Raw genomic sequence first — 17,268 nt, forward strand, 5'->3', positions numbered from 1 at the left:
ATGTGGCGTTGTCATGGTTACTCCTCTTAGGAAAAGTTTTCTGAAAGTTTGTGAATACACTCATATTGTATATACGTTCAATCAAGCATCTTGTTAATATGATAAAATTCCTTCAAATTCGTTTGTAACAGAAAACGAAATTACAAATTTTGTTTTATATATTTACTGTACAACTGATGTTGTACTTGAAAGCCGCATTAAATTGTTCATGGATCTTTGGATCTTCAAGACAGCATTAAAACTCGTGCTCAACACCTGTGTTGTGTGTTTTTTTTTGGTGTGGGGCGGTTGCGTAGCTCAGTGATTAAAACGTTTGCTCACCGCGCCCAAGGTCCAGGTACTATCCTTTACGTGGGTACAATGTGTGAAGCCCCTTTCTGTTTTCCCTCGTCGTGATATTGCTAGAATATTGGTTAACGCGGCGTAGAGCATTACTTATCTATGGCCTGAAACACATGAGCGATGTCAAAGATGACGCTGAAGATGGGCATAACCAGTTATTCCTCCAAAATGCGCTGGAAAGTTAATTTTAAACACGTGACATGTATTATTACGCTGACATGGTACAGCGCCGATATCTAGCTCAGCTGCGCAAGGGCGCTTTGATTTTGCCTCGACCATTGGGTGTCAGTCTCGAAAGGCACATCTAATTATCAACCTAAACTAGCCCGGGACCATGCAACTCTTGCAGCCACTAGGCGCAGCAAGGTAATGTGGCTCTCTCATCGTTACGAAGTAGCCATTCACAGCTAGGTGGATTGGGACACACAGTCACAAACATTTGTCACGTTTCACTGTACATTGTAGATAAAAAACTGTTTTCTTGTCGCCTGGTTGGACGGTGGGGTAGCCTCGTGTTCAAAGCGTTCATTCGTCGGGCCGACAACCCGGGTTCGATTCTCCTAATAGGTACAATGTGTGAAGTTCACTTTATGAAAGCAGCGAAAACCCATACTAAATCACTCACTCACTCACTCACTCACCTCTCTCCTTATCTGGAGTAGCCTGGTGGTTAAAGCGTTCACTCGTCCGGGTTCGATACCCTTCATGGGTGCAACGTGTGAAGTCTATTTCATGTGTCTCTGAAACCACATGCTAAAACCACACACTTTATTGACAGGCAGAAATTTGAAAAAAGGAAGTCTTGTGGTATCTCACTGACTGGGGACTACAATGGTCAAGGCAACATCTGATCCACAAAGAAAGACAATGTAGAGAAGGCACACTCGTGGTTCAACACAAACGACAACGTTGAACGTCATAAGACTGAAATGTACCATACTCCACTGTTGATTATTGATTATCAGATGTCATCCTATTTTAATACACACTTGACACATCAATTATGAGAATCGGTTTTCGTATCATGTAAAGATGAGGAAGTCACCAAATGGGAACTAGATACCATACGAAATCCGTGTCATTTCCCAAGAAATATTTCCTTACGCTTAAACATTGTGATGTCGTATAGGGTTTCTCGCTCATTTTCCTTTTGGGAGATGTTCTGTATTCAAACGGATGTGGAGCAGTTGGTATGATGAACGTGTGATGTTGTACAGCCGTTATGTAAATAATTTGGCTCTTGTTAAAAACTGCCAGAGCACCATTAGTTGACATAAGGATTTAATGTGTTTGCTGGTGCACACACAAGCTTTAGGGACTGCTAATTGCCGTCAGGGTTTGTTTTATAACAACTCCACACACAAACAGTTTGATATGATGAAGTTCTTGGATTACTCCTAGGGTCGATCATTAAAATGTGGACGATTTCCGGACCACGTATTTGATATTCCGTGAGCTGGGGGCAGGGGATTGTGCAGGGTGACTAGAGAGTAGGCTATCCATAATTTCTAATGGCGCATGCGTCATTGTCTAGGACTAAAGCCGATGCTGCAGCCGAGGCAGCCCTTAGCAAATCGTTATCTTCTCAGCCTATTACGTATACAGATTTAAAACCCAACATCAGATGTTATGCTCGTGGGCTTATGCTGAAACCAAGTAGAAATCATCAACTCCATGACACCACATCAAAATCGGCCTAAGCAAAAAACAAAACAAAAACAAAGACCCCCCCAAAAAAACAAAAAAACAAACAAACAAAAACAAACAAACAAACAAAGCAAAAAAAACAACAACCCAAAACAAAAAACAAAAAACAAACAAAACAAAACAAAAAGACAAAAAAAACACGCAAGCACGCACACACAGACAGACACACACACACACACACACACACACACACACACACACACACACACACACACACACACACACACACACACTCAGAGAGAGAGCTGGCATCAAAGTATATCGTATCTATCACTATCGGGGTCTTACCACCTGTGGGCCAATACATGTATTTAATGTATGTACCCCATGAGTACTTTGGGAGAGAAAAACCGACAACTGTTTTAGGCTGTTACACTCTATCCCTCAAATTTACACAACTGCCAATAGGATGTGTCGAAATAACCCACATCGGCCTAAGTGGGCATTCAGTGGGATGCGTAGGAGGATATCCAGAAAAACATTTTTAAACGCAAAATCGGGCCAAACTTAGAAAAGGTACCAACAGCTGTTGAAAACAATAGATTAAACTGTAGATTGCAATTAGTTCGCTCTGCCGGGTATGAAGATGGACTAACCTGGCATGAAATGCATGCGCTGCCTACTGGCGCAATGGGTGATCTCAAAGATATTTTGTGCTTTTTCGTGTGTGTTGAACATGTTTCATCTACTGATTAATCTTAAGTGTCTTTCTTTCATGTAGTTCGTAATAAGATGTATAAAAGAGTGCGATACCTGGTGCCCACAGAAAAGCATCATATTAAATCTCTCAAAAAAAAAAAATAGGTGGCATGACCACCCGAATATCGATAGGACTGGATATTGTTATGTATGTTAGGATATGCCGTGTTCTTCCTTACCTTAATTCCCTTGTGGGGATTATCATTTATTATCTGATATCTATCCCCCAGACCGACCCCAACCATCGTCTGCTTCACTTGTGCTGGCTTTGCTTTTGAGACGACCCCTCCTACCTGTTTCTCTATATGAACGTGAGGCACCATGGTTTTACGACTGATATCGTTTATAATGAAGCTGAGCCTAACTTAAAATGGGCATTTAAAAAGTGCCCTTTGTAACACAAATATCATCGCACACTAATTTGCATAAAGCTATGGTCCGTTCCAAATAAGTCGATTTTGGACTGCTCATTGCTTATTTCTGCACTAATCTCTCCTCAGTAAAGTCCGTGTTCACGTTTCCTATCCACTGGAACTGGAACTGTAGGAAGGCCGAACTTATTTTAAGAGATATATCACACTTCGCATATCAACTACATAAAGTGTAGGGATAAATGTGAAAAAAAAGACCCAAACATTTTTTTCTATACCCGACAGTACTATAGGGTGTTCGGAAGCCTCTTAAATTCGTGATTTCTTTATTGCGAGCCAACATCAATGGATCCAGATCCACAAGCGTCCGTAACGGTACGACCCGTTGTAATTCTGTTCTTTATCATTTTCTTGCGAATGTCGTACGATGTGATTGATAGTCAGGACCCTGCTATATGGATTTGTATCGTAAACCGATTTTCTCTGTTCATACGACGTTAAATTGTGTCTCACTTACTACTCCGAAATTTAATCCCGCACCTTTAATCAAGATTCCGCATTTCAAAACATAAAGCTGACACGTGGTGTGAAGTTCTGTTCATTCAATATCAACAAAATTCTCTGACACACTAATTCTGTTCTGTATGTTCTGTACAGCCAGTCGTGTAAACAGTACCGGAAATCGATCGCAAAACATAATATAAAACACCCGACTCTCCCCGTTCTGGTTTCTTGTAGCTTCGTCCGAGAACTGCAGTCGGTTTGTCGTTCTGTCTTGTGAGTATATATTTATCTATTTCTTACTCCTAATTATTCATTTTCAGACTTCATGACAACTAATGAATGTCCTCATTTTTGTGTAGGACGTTAATGCGGGAGTTTGTTTGATCCGTCCGACATTTTCACTTAATTTCTCTTCATCATCTGTGTCCTTATTGGCTTCTTCTTTTGCATGTTATCAATCTTGTAAATCCAATATCCCATACCTTTTTAGAACGGTGTATATCCGACATGACTTATTTGTGCACGAGGAACGTTTGACGTCGACGTCTATGTCGACGTCGTCGTTGAACGGGCGTAACGGCGGTGCCGACACTCCAATGACCATAACCGGGCTGAATCTGAGAGTGGAAACCAACACCGCAGCTGACACTGATGCCCCAAATAAAACCAAGGCTAGAATTGAGATTTTCAAAGGCTTTTTAAGCTTGTTTCAACCTCGTAGACCAATACTCCGAGAAATGGTACTAGGATTCCTACCAATGTACATTAAAACTGATTAATTGTAGAACGTCAGTGCTTGGGTTATCCGGGATATCCAGATTCTGATTACAGCGTCCAGTGAGCAACTAGTCAGATGGATATTAGACGCTCTATAAGTAAATTATTATCATTATCATGATCTAACACACCGTTTGGAGTACACTTCAAATGCAAGAGGAAGGCTCGAAGTGATATAACAAGTACGGCCCTGGTACTAACAAACCTAGAAATATAATTCTGAATTCGAACCCGAAATCACACGTTCCCAGCAATTAGGGAGCGTTAGACTGAGTTACACGTTTCCTCAACTACAAGAAGCACAGCAAGATGTGGCATTCAAAGACCGACGCACGGGAGGGTGTTCTGAATACAGGAATACCTCAGGGAGCGTTGTCACCAAGCAACGGATGTACAAAACCCAGATGATTACCCTCTAGCCCTGGCCTTGAACTCGAACGATGAGATTACGAATTACCTTGATTGATGCATTGGATACAAGCCATACAAATAATATACTGAGTATTACGAGTCTGCGGTTGCTCCCATGCTTTAAAACACAGGAAGCGATAATTTAGATATCACTGATAAACTTGCGTTTCCCCTCATCCAGACTCTGTATCCTCGCTATAAATTAAACGCCAAAGTATACAATTAGATCATCTCAGCACAATGTGGGTTTTGTGCGTGAACGTTGGTCGTTGTTATTGAATTGTAGATTTACATAGATTTACATACATATAATCAATTTATAATGGTCATTTCACTTTAAGCGTAGACTTTGTCGACGATGAAGGTGTCCGAGCCGTCACTGCAGTACCTGGCTCACAACATCGGTATTTCCGGCTTCAAGTACCTGCTTGGTCCTGATGCCACCACAGCCAGGAGGTGGGTGCTTGTTGTATGGTGGCCGATTGTTGTCCTTCTTTTGTGTCACCGATCTGTGTATTTGTGTGTGCGTGCTTGTCAGAAAATATATTTGGTCATAGTTTCCACATATTTTTCATTTCTCCCTGAGGGTGAGCTGGAACATGCATAAACCACTTGTTAAAAGAAAGTTATCACAGACTTTATTTAACTAAAATAGAAACAAAGACGTATGTGAGATTCATGATAATTATTTTACAAGCAGAAACCATTTTCAATAATGTGACTGAAAATCCATAGTAGAGCTGGTCTTGCATTTGCCTCAATTCGTTGAGAAAAGGTCATGGGGTCAAAAATGAATAATTACACAATTCAGAGTTCAGTCCCAAAGCGCATAAAGAGCCACCTGATGTGTGACCGCCCTGACCATCATACGTCTCCTCCTTCACGTCGTCGGGCGGATGACGTCAGCAGAATCCTGTTCCATACCCCCAAGAGAGTTTGTTCCAGTTCCTGCCGTTTCACTTGAGGTGCACGTGGTACATGTTGTCTCTACTGACGATCAAGTTGAACCCAGAGGTATTCAATGGAGTTCACGTCTGCAGAATGCGCTGACCAACGCCATACCGTGACGTGTACATTGGGCAGGTATTCTTGAACAATTCTGGCTGCGTGAGGCCTTGGGTTGTCCAGCCTCACAATGACTCCTCTTGGCGGTTGTCGATTAAAGGGCACCACAAAAGATCACTTTATCCCCGTATCGCTGGGCATACAGATGTCCTCGCATGAAAACCAGTCTTGTTGTTCTCTGGCCACAAATGCCACCCCATACCATGACGCCTCCTTCAGCGAACTGATGAACTTCTTGAATGCAGTTTCGCTGCAGTCGCTCTCCTCTACTTCGGAAACTTCGAACTCAACAGATCGTTTTTGAACAGACTGAACCGACTGTCATCTGTTAAGAGCACTCTCTCCCAGTCACGTCGCTGTCACTGACACACAGGTCGTGCACATTGCAGTCTGCGTTGACGATGTAGCTGGGTCAAGGCCACTCCGTGGGATGGTAGGCTGGTCTACCAAGTCGTCGAAGGATCGTTGATGGCTTGTTCCACTGCTGTCACCGTGACGAATATGCTCCGGAAATGCATCTGCAGGATGTAGTGGTCGTTGACCGGTGTCTTGACTCTTGGTCTTCTGGATGTTGGGCGGTCTTGGGTCTGGCCTGATGGCTGGTAGCGGTTTATCATTTTGCTGATTTGGGCCTGGCTGGAGATGGAAGTTCTCGTCAAGTGATGTTGTGAAGCCGCATACTGACTACGCCGATCGTCTCGTTGCGCTTGCGTAAGCTCTGGTGTATTCGTTCGTGTATGCTTGCTCTGTCTAAGAGGGCATTGTTGCCGCAACCATGCACGTGAATTTGAACCAATATTCCATTTTCAAGTTTTGAAAAAAATGGACGATTCGTACGTAGTTATCGGGACCATGTTGTGTTTTTGCGAATGATTTCTGCATACGTCCAAACCTTTACAGCAGGTTTCTTATACAGTTTCTTTAAAAGTGATAACATCCAGCATGTGATGCATGTGACCTAAACAGAAGACTGTGCGTTGCAAAAGCAGTGTGTTTTATTCAAACACATTACACAGTACTGAGTTCTACCACTTAATCGTTCGCATATACAAACCTTCACAGTGGTGTGGGCAATTAATGTATATAAAAATGTTTAATCGTTTGTTTTCTTGCTTATATCCTTTTCACCCGTTTTGGCATGACTTGTTGACAATATTTAAGATACTTTACAGTTCAGTGTGAAAACAGCGTTAGCTCACCATCTCGCAAACAACAGCAATCAAGAATCACGAAACAAGTCATTAATCCCATCAACTGGCACATCGTACGTGGGATGTATAATGTTACCATAGACTCTAGATACATACCCAATGACCCCAAACGACTATGTTAAGCTGGATACGCGCTAATATCTGATGGTACACAATACGTACAGATGTTTGATTGGTATAAAGCAACAACTAAAGCCGTTCTAATGCATTTACATTCAGTGCTTTGATTTAAAACATACATGTAATCAATACTGTCACAATACGCTCTTGCAGTGCTTTAGTCATTCATAGAAACAAGCACTAAACACATCGACACGAAGCATTACAATAAGGATAGCCAGATGTATTGTAAAATTTGTAATCCTTGGGTTGAAGGGGTCCAGAATAAAGAGATAAGCAGCGTTGCATACATAGGCGTGTGTGGCTTCCAAAATTGTCAGCATTGTATTATTGACATGAACCGAGTTGGAATATATTGATACAGTATGATATGAATAATCCGAGGTAAAGGCCTAAGAATCAATAGTATTTTCGGGCGTTGACGTGTGATAGTCACTGACCTGTGAAGAAACTGAGTACCTGTTCCTGATCCCAAGTCTCTGTGTTTCATTATAAAGAAAGTAGCATTTATAGACATCAGTTGTCGCAACGAGAAACTATTTTGAAATTTCATGATGTCTTTTTTATAAAATAGAAATGACGATAGTCCGCCTAAGCTACTAGGAATAATATGTTCAAGTGAAAAATAGCGCATGCTATCAAATGTAGCGTTTTTCCTTTGTACGTTTTAAATGACATTGACATGCCCTTTGAGCTACACGAGAATCAAGGCAAGGCAAGTGAAAGACGTTTCTTTGTGTGGCGCATCATACAGTCCGAATCAGTTTTGTTGTGACTCGTAGTATATGTACGTTTCCATGTTGTCTTTTTAGATGGATAATCGTGTGTTTGTGTGTTTATTTTAATGTGGATTCAAACGAATTCTTGAGATGATGTATTGCGTACCCAAAGGCATAAACTAACTAAACAGCTGAAACTAACTCATAGAACAGTTGAGAGATGGGGATTGATATCTCGATTAGATAATTTGAAAACAAAAACCATCAGATTGTTAATGATGCGTCACAGTAACATTGAATAAGTCTCATTTACTGCACTGGATGTATGTGACATGTTCTTGCATGTGCTTATTGATGGAGCTATTCCTCAAACAATGCATTGACCTGATGTTATGCTTAAAACGTTTTGGTTGTAATGACGATATTTACCTTTCATTTGCTCCGACTGGAACTTGTGAAGCCTAAATGGTAACCCGGTATTGGAACTTGTGAAGCCTAAATGGTAACCCGGTATTGGATATATAATGTCTGATGGAAAAAAGAAACACCTTCATTCGATCAGTTTGAAATGTTTGGTTTTACCCAATCGCAGACAGATTTATATTAAATACTAGTTTACGTGAACGAACCCACAGCAATTCTTATATCTGCATATACAACTATGCACAGCAGAACAGATAGATAGGATGTACAATTATCATAAATTTTGGATTGGGCATCACCAGGAAATAAAAATGGAAAACCCTTACTTGTGACATAGGAACGTACAATGCCATTGCTACCTGCACGAACAATAGCTGTATTTACCCCGTAATATCAGATTTCAGTGATTTTGTAAAATGTAACATGGATGAAAACAACACATATTACGATAAAAACTGGTGTATTAAAAATAGTTTGCATAAATAGTCTTACGCATCCCTAAGGGGCTTTAATAGAAGAGGCGAGAACAGGTGAGTGAGCTAGTTTATTTCTGCGCCGCTTTTAGCAATATTCCAGCAATGTGGAGGACATGTGGAGGACACCAGAAATGGGTGTCGCATGGTGTACACATGTGGAGAATCGAACCCGGGTCTTCGGCGTGAGGAGCGAACGCTTTAACCACTAGGTTACCCCACCTCCCCAGCGGCGAGTACAGATATTTCAATAACCGTAACTCACTATTTTATCCCCCGCCAAGCTCCTTCGAGAAACGTAATTTTACAGATGTTATTTTCAGATTCACATGGTTGTTTGTGATCCTTGCCGCTGTGTGTTGGATGGCGTGGAATATCCATGGCCGTCTCGTCTACTTCCTCGCCTACCCCACATCCCTAGACACCCAGATCCACTATCAGGATGCGGTGGAGTTCCCCAAGATCACCATCTGCAACCAGAACACCTTCAGGTCGGACATTCTTGTCATAACGGTAGATACAACCATGGTCTGCCAACTGCTTGTCGTAAGAGGCGACTAACTCTGACTCACTGATTTGTTTGACACATGTCATCGTATCCCAACTGCGAAGACCGATACTCGTGCTGTTGATAACTGGACTGGCTGGTCAAGATTCATTTCTTTACAGACCGCCGCTATATAGCTGGAATATTGCAGAGTGTGGTGTTAAACACCAACCAAACCAATGGTCTGCCAACAAGGAAACGCAGTTATCACGCCATCCTTTCACCAGGGCATTGTATGGCCTCGGTAGATATAATGTTCCGTAACAAGTGTAAACATATTCAGCCTGGGTACATATTTTTATGTACTCCGTACGTATACTCTCATGAGGAATGTGAGATTTTAAACTATGAGCCATGTGCAACTTGTCCATTTTTATATAACTACAGCTACATGAAAGACGTTGAAAACATATGCATGTTCTTACAAGTGTGTAAATTTATAAAAGCAAAGGACAGTTCAGGGAGAGATGGGAATTGTTATGGGTGAGATATTGGCCACTTCTTCAAAACATATGATGTTCCTCTGAAACATCCAGTTATCTAACACAAAGTACATTTGAAAAACCGAAGGCTACTTTGTGGATGTGTTTTCGCAAGCAGTGTATACATCTAGACCTGCATAAGTCTCTGATGTAACAGTTTACAGTTTAAATGGTAATTTATGAAAATGTATAATATGCTTCTAACAGACTGTAGACTTGCCTTTTCAAAGGATGGAATTGCCATACATCAGCCTCCTTAGCATTTAGTACAGCCTTGGAGGAGGGCAATGTCTATACCCTACACTTTGTAATGTTGATAGGTCCAGTCAGGTGTTCAATGAGACAGATGGTCCCAGGACATCACCGACTCTCTATGAAGCACTAAATCAGTACCATCGAGTGCGAAGAGGACATGTGAACGAACTGGAGGACAAATACACCGACCTGCTCTCATCCGCCGGAAGCTGGGAATTCTTCAAGAAAATGGCGCACAGGAAGGAAGCACTGCTGAAAGGGTAAGCTTGTGAGCTATATTTACTTTGTTCCCATTGGTCTCGCCACCATAAAAGGTACATGCGACACCGATGGGCATCTCTTGATTAAATTACCCTTTAGCGTCTCTTAATAGCAAACCTGGTTGCCTTTCGTAGGTTATTTACAGTAAAAGTCTAGACGTTTTGTGCTGAGAACATGTCATCATGAAATTAGAGAAGTCAACGGCTGCTTGAAACCTAGCAGACCGGTGAAGGTGTGAGTGGAAATCAAGTTTGAAACCCGAATCCGATTAATTTTGGTGTTGATCCAACCTAGGTGCTTAACTATCCCTGAAGATACGGGTTAGAATTGGTACAACTTCGTAAGAGACGACTAAACGGGTGAGATGGTCATATCCTCCTTCCGTACATGCCCATGATGTCTATTCCCCGCACTATCAGACTCAATTATTCACACCAGACCATGCATATGGAGTACGGCGTTAAACAACAAGCAGTCAACGGTGCTTGTTCAGTTGCCATTGATGAAATATGTGAGGGATATAACCATGGATACCCTTCATGCCTTGACGGGGATAACGGGGATGTTCTTATATATGGGACGGAGACAGGGTTGTCCTTTTGCTGTTGGTCCCTAGGGAGGTTACACCTTTTTTTGGGTTGATTTTTGCCACTGAAATGAAGCCGCGTCACACGCGTGGGGATATGGGGATTCCCCACATCGTGGAATTCCTTTCGAGAACCTGCTTTTTTTTCATTTTTAGCGTGTTTAGCTCGAAAACAGATATGAATAATAAAACGAATAACCAACTCGTGACTGAGAAAGACGGATTATCTTCCCTCGTAATCATGTAATTCTGCAAGGTTTGAAAATTGATATTAAATAATATTGTCAATATACCTTGGGAAAGATAATCTGTCATTCCCGGTCACGAGTTATTGTCTAAATATTGCAGATGCACATGGAAGGGACAACCTTGTGGTCCCGCAAACTTCTCAACAGTGATGACTGACCTTGGTGTATGTTATCAGTTTGAAACCATTGACAGGGAGACACCACTAAAAGTAGACACAAGTGGTAAGTGACGGCAACATAGGTACATGGGCGTGAAGTTCGGGTTAGAATTGATCTTCTGGAATCCATGCTTGTCGTAAGTGGCGCTTGATCGGATCAGGTGGTCAGGCTATGTCGCTATCGTCGTATCCCAGTTTGATAGATAGATTGTTTTGTCGTCTAAACTCGATTATTTGCGCTCCCATATAGCTGTGATATTGTGCGCGCAGAGTCAGTCAACAAACAAATTTTATATATGGATAAACTATCCTGGATTTTCATGATTTTAATGTTTCCATTTTAAAACGATGCCACGCAAGAACGTATACAGCGATGTTTCATGACGAATGAGTGAGTGAGTTTACTTTTACATTGCTTTTAGAAACATTCCAGTAATATGATGGAATGGGAAGCAAGCAAGACATGAATTTGAGACGTTTGGGTTGCAGTTTGTCGTTAATTATTTCGAACAGCGTTTAATGTGCCTGTGTAATGTTCACCAATCCAGTTTCCTTGTCTATATATTGTTTTTCTCAACTGTTTGACACAACTCTGCTTAGTAGTGTGATCCCCGTGATACTGCTGATTTTGCCAGAAACGGCGTAAAATCATACTCAGTCTCTCACACATTGCAGAAGTTCGATCTTTTCCAGGCCACCAGAGCGGCCTTAGCCTCTCCCTTATGGTTGAACAGTTCGACTACATGGGTGGATCACGTGACTCCGCGGGAGCCGTTGTCGTCATTTCCGCTTCTAACGAGACCGAGGCTTTTGCTGATTCGACTGGTTTTGGTGTCACAGTTGGGTTCAGTACAGGTATAGCACTGAAGAAAACGAGGGTAAGTTCTCCCCACTATATATGTTCTTTGAACTACTGCCATCATTTAATTGTAATTAGATGTCAAACCACTTTCACTTTTCTGCGATGAATGAAAGCGCACCGGTAGTGAAATCAAATGAGAATGACTGTGCCTTTGGTGATTTCGTATATCAAGAAGTGGTAGCAAGTTACGAGCAACTCCATCTTGGCCCGCGACTAGACCTGGATCTCAATCCGAGTCTTCTTGGGATTATGCACTTTAGTTGGCGACATCCTGTAGTACAAAATCTCGATGTATTGGAACAAGTAATGATACGTCATATTTCAATACGTCAAAATCCATGTCAGTTACAGCCAGTGAGGAGAAGGGTCTGCAATGTTGTTGCAGTTGGATCACCAGGATGCTGACATAGTGCTAGGTTATCGATACTTATGTTGCTTGGTCGGTTTGTTGTGTTACGCTGGACTCAGCAATATTCCAGCTTTATGATGGCGGTCTGTAAATGGTCGAGTTTGAACGAGACAATCCAGTCATCAGCAAACCGAGCACTGATCTAGGTAATTGGTATACGACGACATTTGTCACCCGATCTCGTTGGTCGCCTCTGCGACAAGAATGGATAGCCGAAGACCAATTCCGTGGCCGATTCTTCACGGGTTCGATGTTTATGTAACTCCTTGGGTGTGCAACAATCTAAAAAATGACCGACTTGTTAACGTCACACAATCGCATTTATCTGTGAGTATGTAATGGCTCAAGTGTTTACATGGTTGCTTCTCTAAATACATTTTGGTTCTTTTTGAGATGAGATCTCCACATAAAATATTTCCCGAGTTTCATTGTATCCCGACTGTAAGTACAACTGAGGTTTAGATGTGCTCCCATGGTTAATGACTGCAAGCTATCAATGTCATATTTTGACACCAAGATGTGCAGGTAGTGAGTTTGTGATTTCAGGTCCTGGACATGGAAGCGCCCTATGGGTCATGCGGGAAGACAACTCTGCATGAGTTTCCTGACGACACAGAGTACTCTCCGCTGAGATGTCGACTGAATTGCCTGACATCTCACGTCAGGACAAAGTGTGGCTGTGTGCAGCTGTATATGCCAAGTTAGACATTCCCTATCATAAATCGTTATAAAGTAAATGAAGATAGTAAAACCTATAGAGTCACAAATGGCTGCCCAACCAAAACTGTCACTTTTCGATTATGGAACTTGTAACATCGCAAAGGTTTACCTAGGAAAACTGTCAGCTTTCGATATGTAACATGTAACATTGCAAAGGATGACTCACTAAAACTGTTTTCGATATGTAATATTGCAAAGGTTTACCAGTTTTGGATGTGTAGCATGTAAAATTACAAAAGGTGACTCAATATTATTGTCAGTTTTCTATATGTAACGCTGAAAAGTTTGACTCACTAAAACCGTCAGTTTTCGATATGTAACATTTAACATTGCATAAGCTGAATCACAAAAAGTGTCAAATGACCGTCTCTGAATGCGTGTCCCGAGTCTTATGTCGAGTTTGCACATGTTATATTCAGAACTGTTTGTGTTCCAGACAAGCATAGTAGGCCCTACTGCAGTCTTCTACAACAGCTACAGTGTGTTGACAGGACCAAGAGTAAGTGGATGGTTTACTGCAGCCTGAATGGCGTAAAGAGGAACAGTATAGAGGTAGCAATATAACATGAAATGAAGAAACTAGGGCACGACGAAGACTGGGTATGAAGATATGGATTGATGGACTCTCGCCTTCAGACAAAAGACCCCCAAATTAATTAACGTTAAATAGCAACCTAACATTAAATGTGTCTCGAATCGTTCCCCACAATAACATACGGTTAATATGTGTCTTTGACAGGGTTATTCTACAGCAGCGGGATGACTAAGCACTGCGATTGTCCGTTCCCCTGCCGCTCAGAACACTTTTCTCAGATTCTGTCCCAAACTGCCATTTCTCGCCAATATGCGAGCAGGCTATCTCTAGCAGACAAATCAACCCAAGCGCCTAAACAGAGCTCCCATGACCAGCCATCTCTGACACATGTTAATGAGGCTCTCAAAGTGCAGTTCTGGGGCTTGCTGAACGACCTTGACCCTGCCTATACTGATCTTCTGGCCAACATGGCTGACAATATACGTCAACAGCTCCACTGTCTAGCAGACCTGAAGCGTTCACTAGTATCATTTTCAGAAGATGCTGCAACATTGTTCAATAACGTCAGTCTAGAAGAAGTTGTTGACGACGCTGAAGGAAACCTTACACGGGCAGAGTATGCAGATTTGTTAGTTAATTATCTGAAAGATGTCAGCGGATCCTTATCTCAAAGATTCGACAACGCGACGTTCTGGTCCACAAGCTCGCTAAAGTGGGGTTTGGAAATAACTCTTGCTAATGACGCCGTGCAACCTAAAAACGAGTTTTATCGAATAAGATTGATGAAGAGATCTCTTCAAATTCATTTTGAAACCATCCGAAGAGAGCTTGACAAGGTTTACTCCTGGGTCCAGATTATCAACAGGCGGTCACGTGACGGTTCCCCGACCAATCATCTCAAGGCTGCTAGTCTGTCCCAGTTGCACTACAACAATGCTGCAGACGATATCAGGAGGATTGAGCGCCTGATACAGATGTTGGGGACGTACGTTGTACAGTTCCAGAATATGCCGTCAGTCAAAGACCTGATCAAGCTCAAACAACCGCTATTCACATCATTTTTACAGCCCTCCTTCTATCAGTGAGTGTTTGAGTGGGTTTATGTGACGTCTTCATTTCATTTTGGTTTCATATTCAGTGGCTTCTACATATAAAAACCGTCAGAAAATAACCAGTATCAGTTTCATTCACAGTACCATATGTCGCGTCATCGAATCGCGTATTTTGACTTTCCAATAAAAACGAAGGTTGCATTGGTTCTCGAACCAAGTAGTAAAATTTCATGGAACGAGACATAGTGTTAATGACAGCCACAGCTTTTTGAGTGATGTCCAAAAATATTTAGTTTTCAATGACTTCTATGTAAAAATGAACGAAAGTCGTAAACAGACCCAAAGCTGCAATACTGATTTGACCACGAAAAGTGGTGATCCGCTCCGAGACGCAACATAAACGAATCCAACAATCTTCCAATCGTCGTTGGTATCATGATCGTTGCTCATTTGTTTATTAAGGGACAACGTGCTGAACGTCAATATCTACTTCGAGGACCTCAGCGTTGAGGAAAGAGTCAAATCGGAAGCCTACTCCTTGGAGGGACTCGTGTGTGAGTATTGGCCGTTTGGTGCATACATTTCATTCAGTTTTCTCCACGGTCCGTTGAGAATTCCTGTTTCGAGTACATTATTAAAAGGGGGCAGCGTTCGTAGGTTGCCAGGGCTTTGTGATTGTGTGTAATCATACCTCATGGCGTGTTCATAAAAATGATCATGGTTCCAGTCTTGAACACTCACAGGCAGTCGTCATGTAGCTGAATATGTCTGAGTGTGACATTGAAAAAACATATCTAGCATTCAACAGCGAGGGAGATACATAATTAAATTTACGGAAGATGCGTGAAGCGAAATACCACAGATATATTGTGTAAACAACCAGTTGACTCTACGACCAGATTAAACAGTCCTAGATTGTCGCCTGCAATATGCCAACATCCACCCTAAAGAGCCGCAAATTCATCAGCTTTAGTGGGTGGCCATGAGTGCACCATCGTTGATGTAAAGAACACCACACTTTGAATAACAGTCACTTACATTCATGTTATTCTTCTTGGATCACACTGTCTTATGAAATACCAAATGGCCGCAGCTTATAATCTGGATGAGTTTTTCAGTCCTGTTGAAATTAGTTAGCATTAAACCCCCTACGAGCCGTCAGCCGATGCTAAACTTGTGTCGTGAAGAAGTCCGTTCTGTCTAACTACAGGTGACATTGGCGGAAGTATCGGGTTGTGTCTGGGCGGAAGCATTCTCACCTTCATCGAGGTGGTTGACCTCATTCTGTTCTCAAGGAAGAGGAAGAAAGATGATTCAGGTAACATTCCTTATAATCACAATCTGAGTTCCTTGGACATTCTTGACGGTCAGTTGATTGGTTCAGTGATGCTGAGGTCATGGTGGTAACCGGAACCGAGGAATGTGATCTGCACCCGTGAAGATCTGGCTTGAAACTGATCATCAGTAACCCATGCTTGTCATAAGAGGCGACTGACGGGATCAGGTAGTCAGGCTCCCCGACTTGGTTGACACGTCATCAATAACGCAGATGGCTGTTTTTGTTGGTGATCACCGTATTGCCTGGTTTGGTTTAACACCAAACAAACACGCAGATATTGTAATTTGCATCAAGTGCAAGAAATTAACTGGGGGTTTTCTAGTTTGATGATAAGAATCTAAGATGTGAAATCTTAAACGTTACAAATAAGATACATCTACATACAGCTCGTGTTTTTGGACAATATTTAAAATGAACACAATGCAACATATAAAAATTCATTTCATTTTCATAACAATAACATAAAATTCTGGGTGGCAATAGTCCTCACTATTATTGCAAAAATAGCCGGGTGACAATTGTCCTAGGTGGCAGCAATTGTTGTCCGCATTACAGTTGTCCTGCTCCAAGTCGCCATGTTTCATCTACATTTAAGTCCTATACGGACACTCTTGTCAACAGATCCAGGCAAGCCAGGCACAGCCATGGAAGACCTCCCACAGAAGCAGGATCCATCATGCATTTAAATCAAGAGGTGCCGGGCGTCTAGCTGATGGTGTACTGAGACATTACTTTTATCGGGAAATACCTCGTAATTCTGGAGCTGGTATAACTGAATCTGCTAATTGTGCACAAGCAATTATGAAAATACCAACTCATATTTACACTGCTGTGACAGTTCTGTGCTTTTACCACCTATTTATTCCAGTGTTGCGACTCAATCTGTGACAATGTATGTTGTTCATGTTTAGATTTGTGTACGATTATGATGGAGACGTACGTCAACGACTGCTCATTATACTACAACTGTATCACTTGCATTGAAGAATACC

The 17,268-nt window shown here is 41.9% G+C and overlaps 1 protein-coding gene across 1 annotated transcript; it reads left to right on the forward strand.

Annotated features, from left to right (window-relative positions):
• The first annotated feature begins 5,169 nt into the window (after window positions 1-5,169).
• LOC137272070 (acid-sensing ion channel 1A-like) lies at window positions 5,170-16,962 on the forward strand. The gene is made up of 11 exons (XM_067804438.1): window positions 5,170-5,267; window positions 9,146-9,313; window positions 10,172-10,366; window positions 11,302-11,423; window positions 12,053-12,237; window positions 13,177-13,330; window positions 13,787-13,849; window positions 14,090-14,966; window positions 15,400-15,491; window positions 16,148-16,255; window positions 16,898-16,962. The coding sequence occupies exons 1-11, from the start codon at window positions 5,170-5,172 to the stop codon at window positions 16,960-16,962; spliced, it is 2,127 nt and encodes a 708-aa protein (XP_067660539.1).
• Window positions 16,963-17,268: the final 306 nt, after the last annotated feature.

The sequence above is a fragment of the Haliotis asinina genome, chromosome 2 (assembly GCF_037392515.1).
Source record: "Haliotis asinina isolate JCU_RB_2024 chromosome 2, JCU_Hal_asi_v2, whole genome shotgun sequence".
Lineage (NCBI taxonomy): Eukaryota > Metazoa > Mollusca > Gastropoda > Lepetellida > Haliotidae > Haliotis > Haliotis asinina.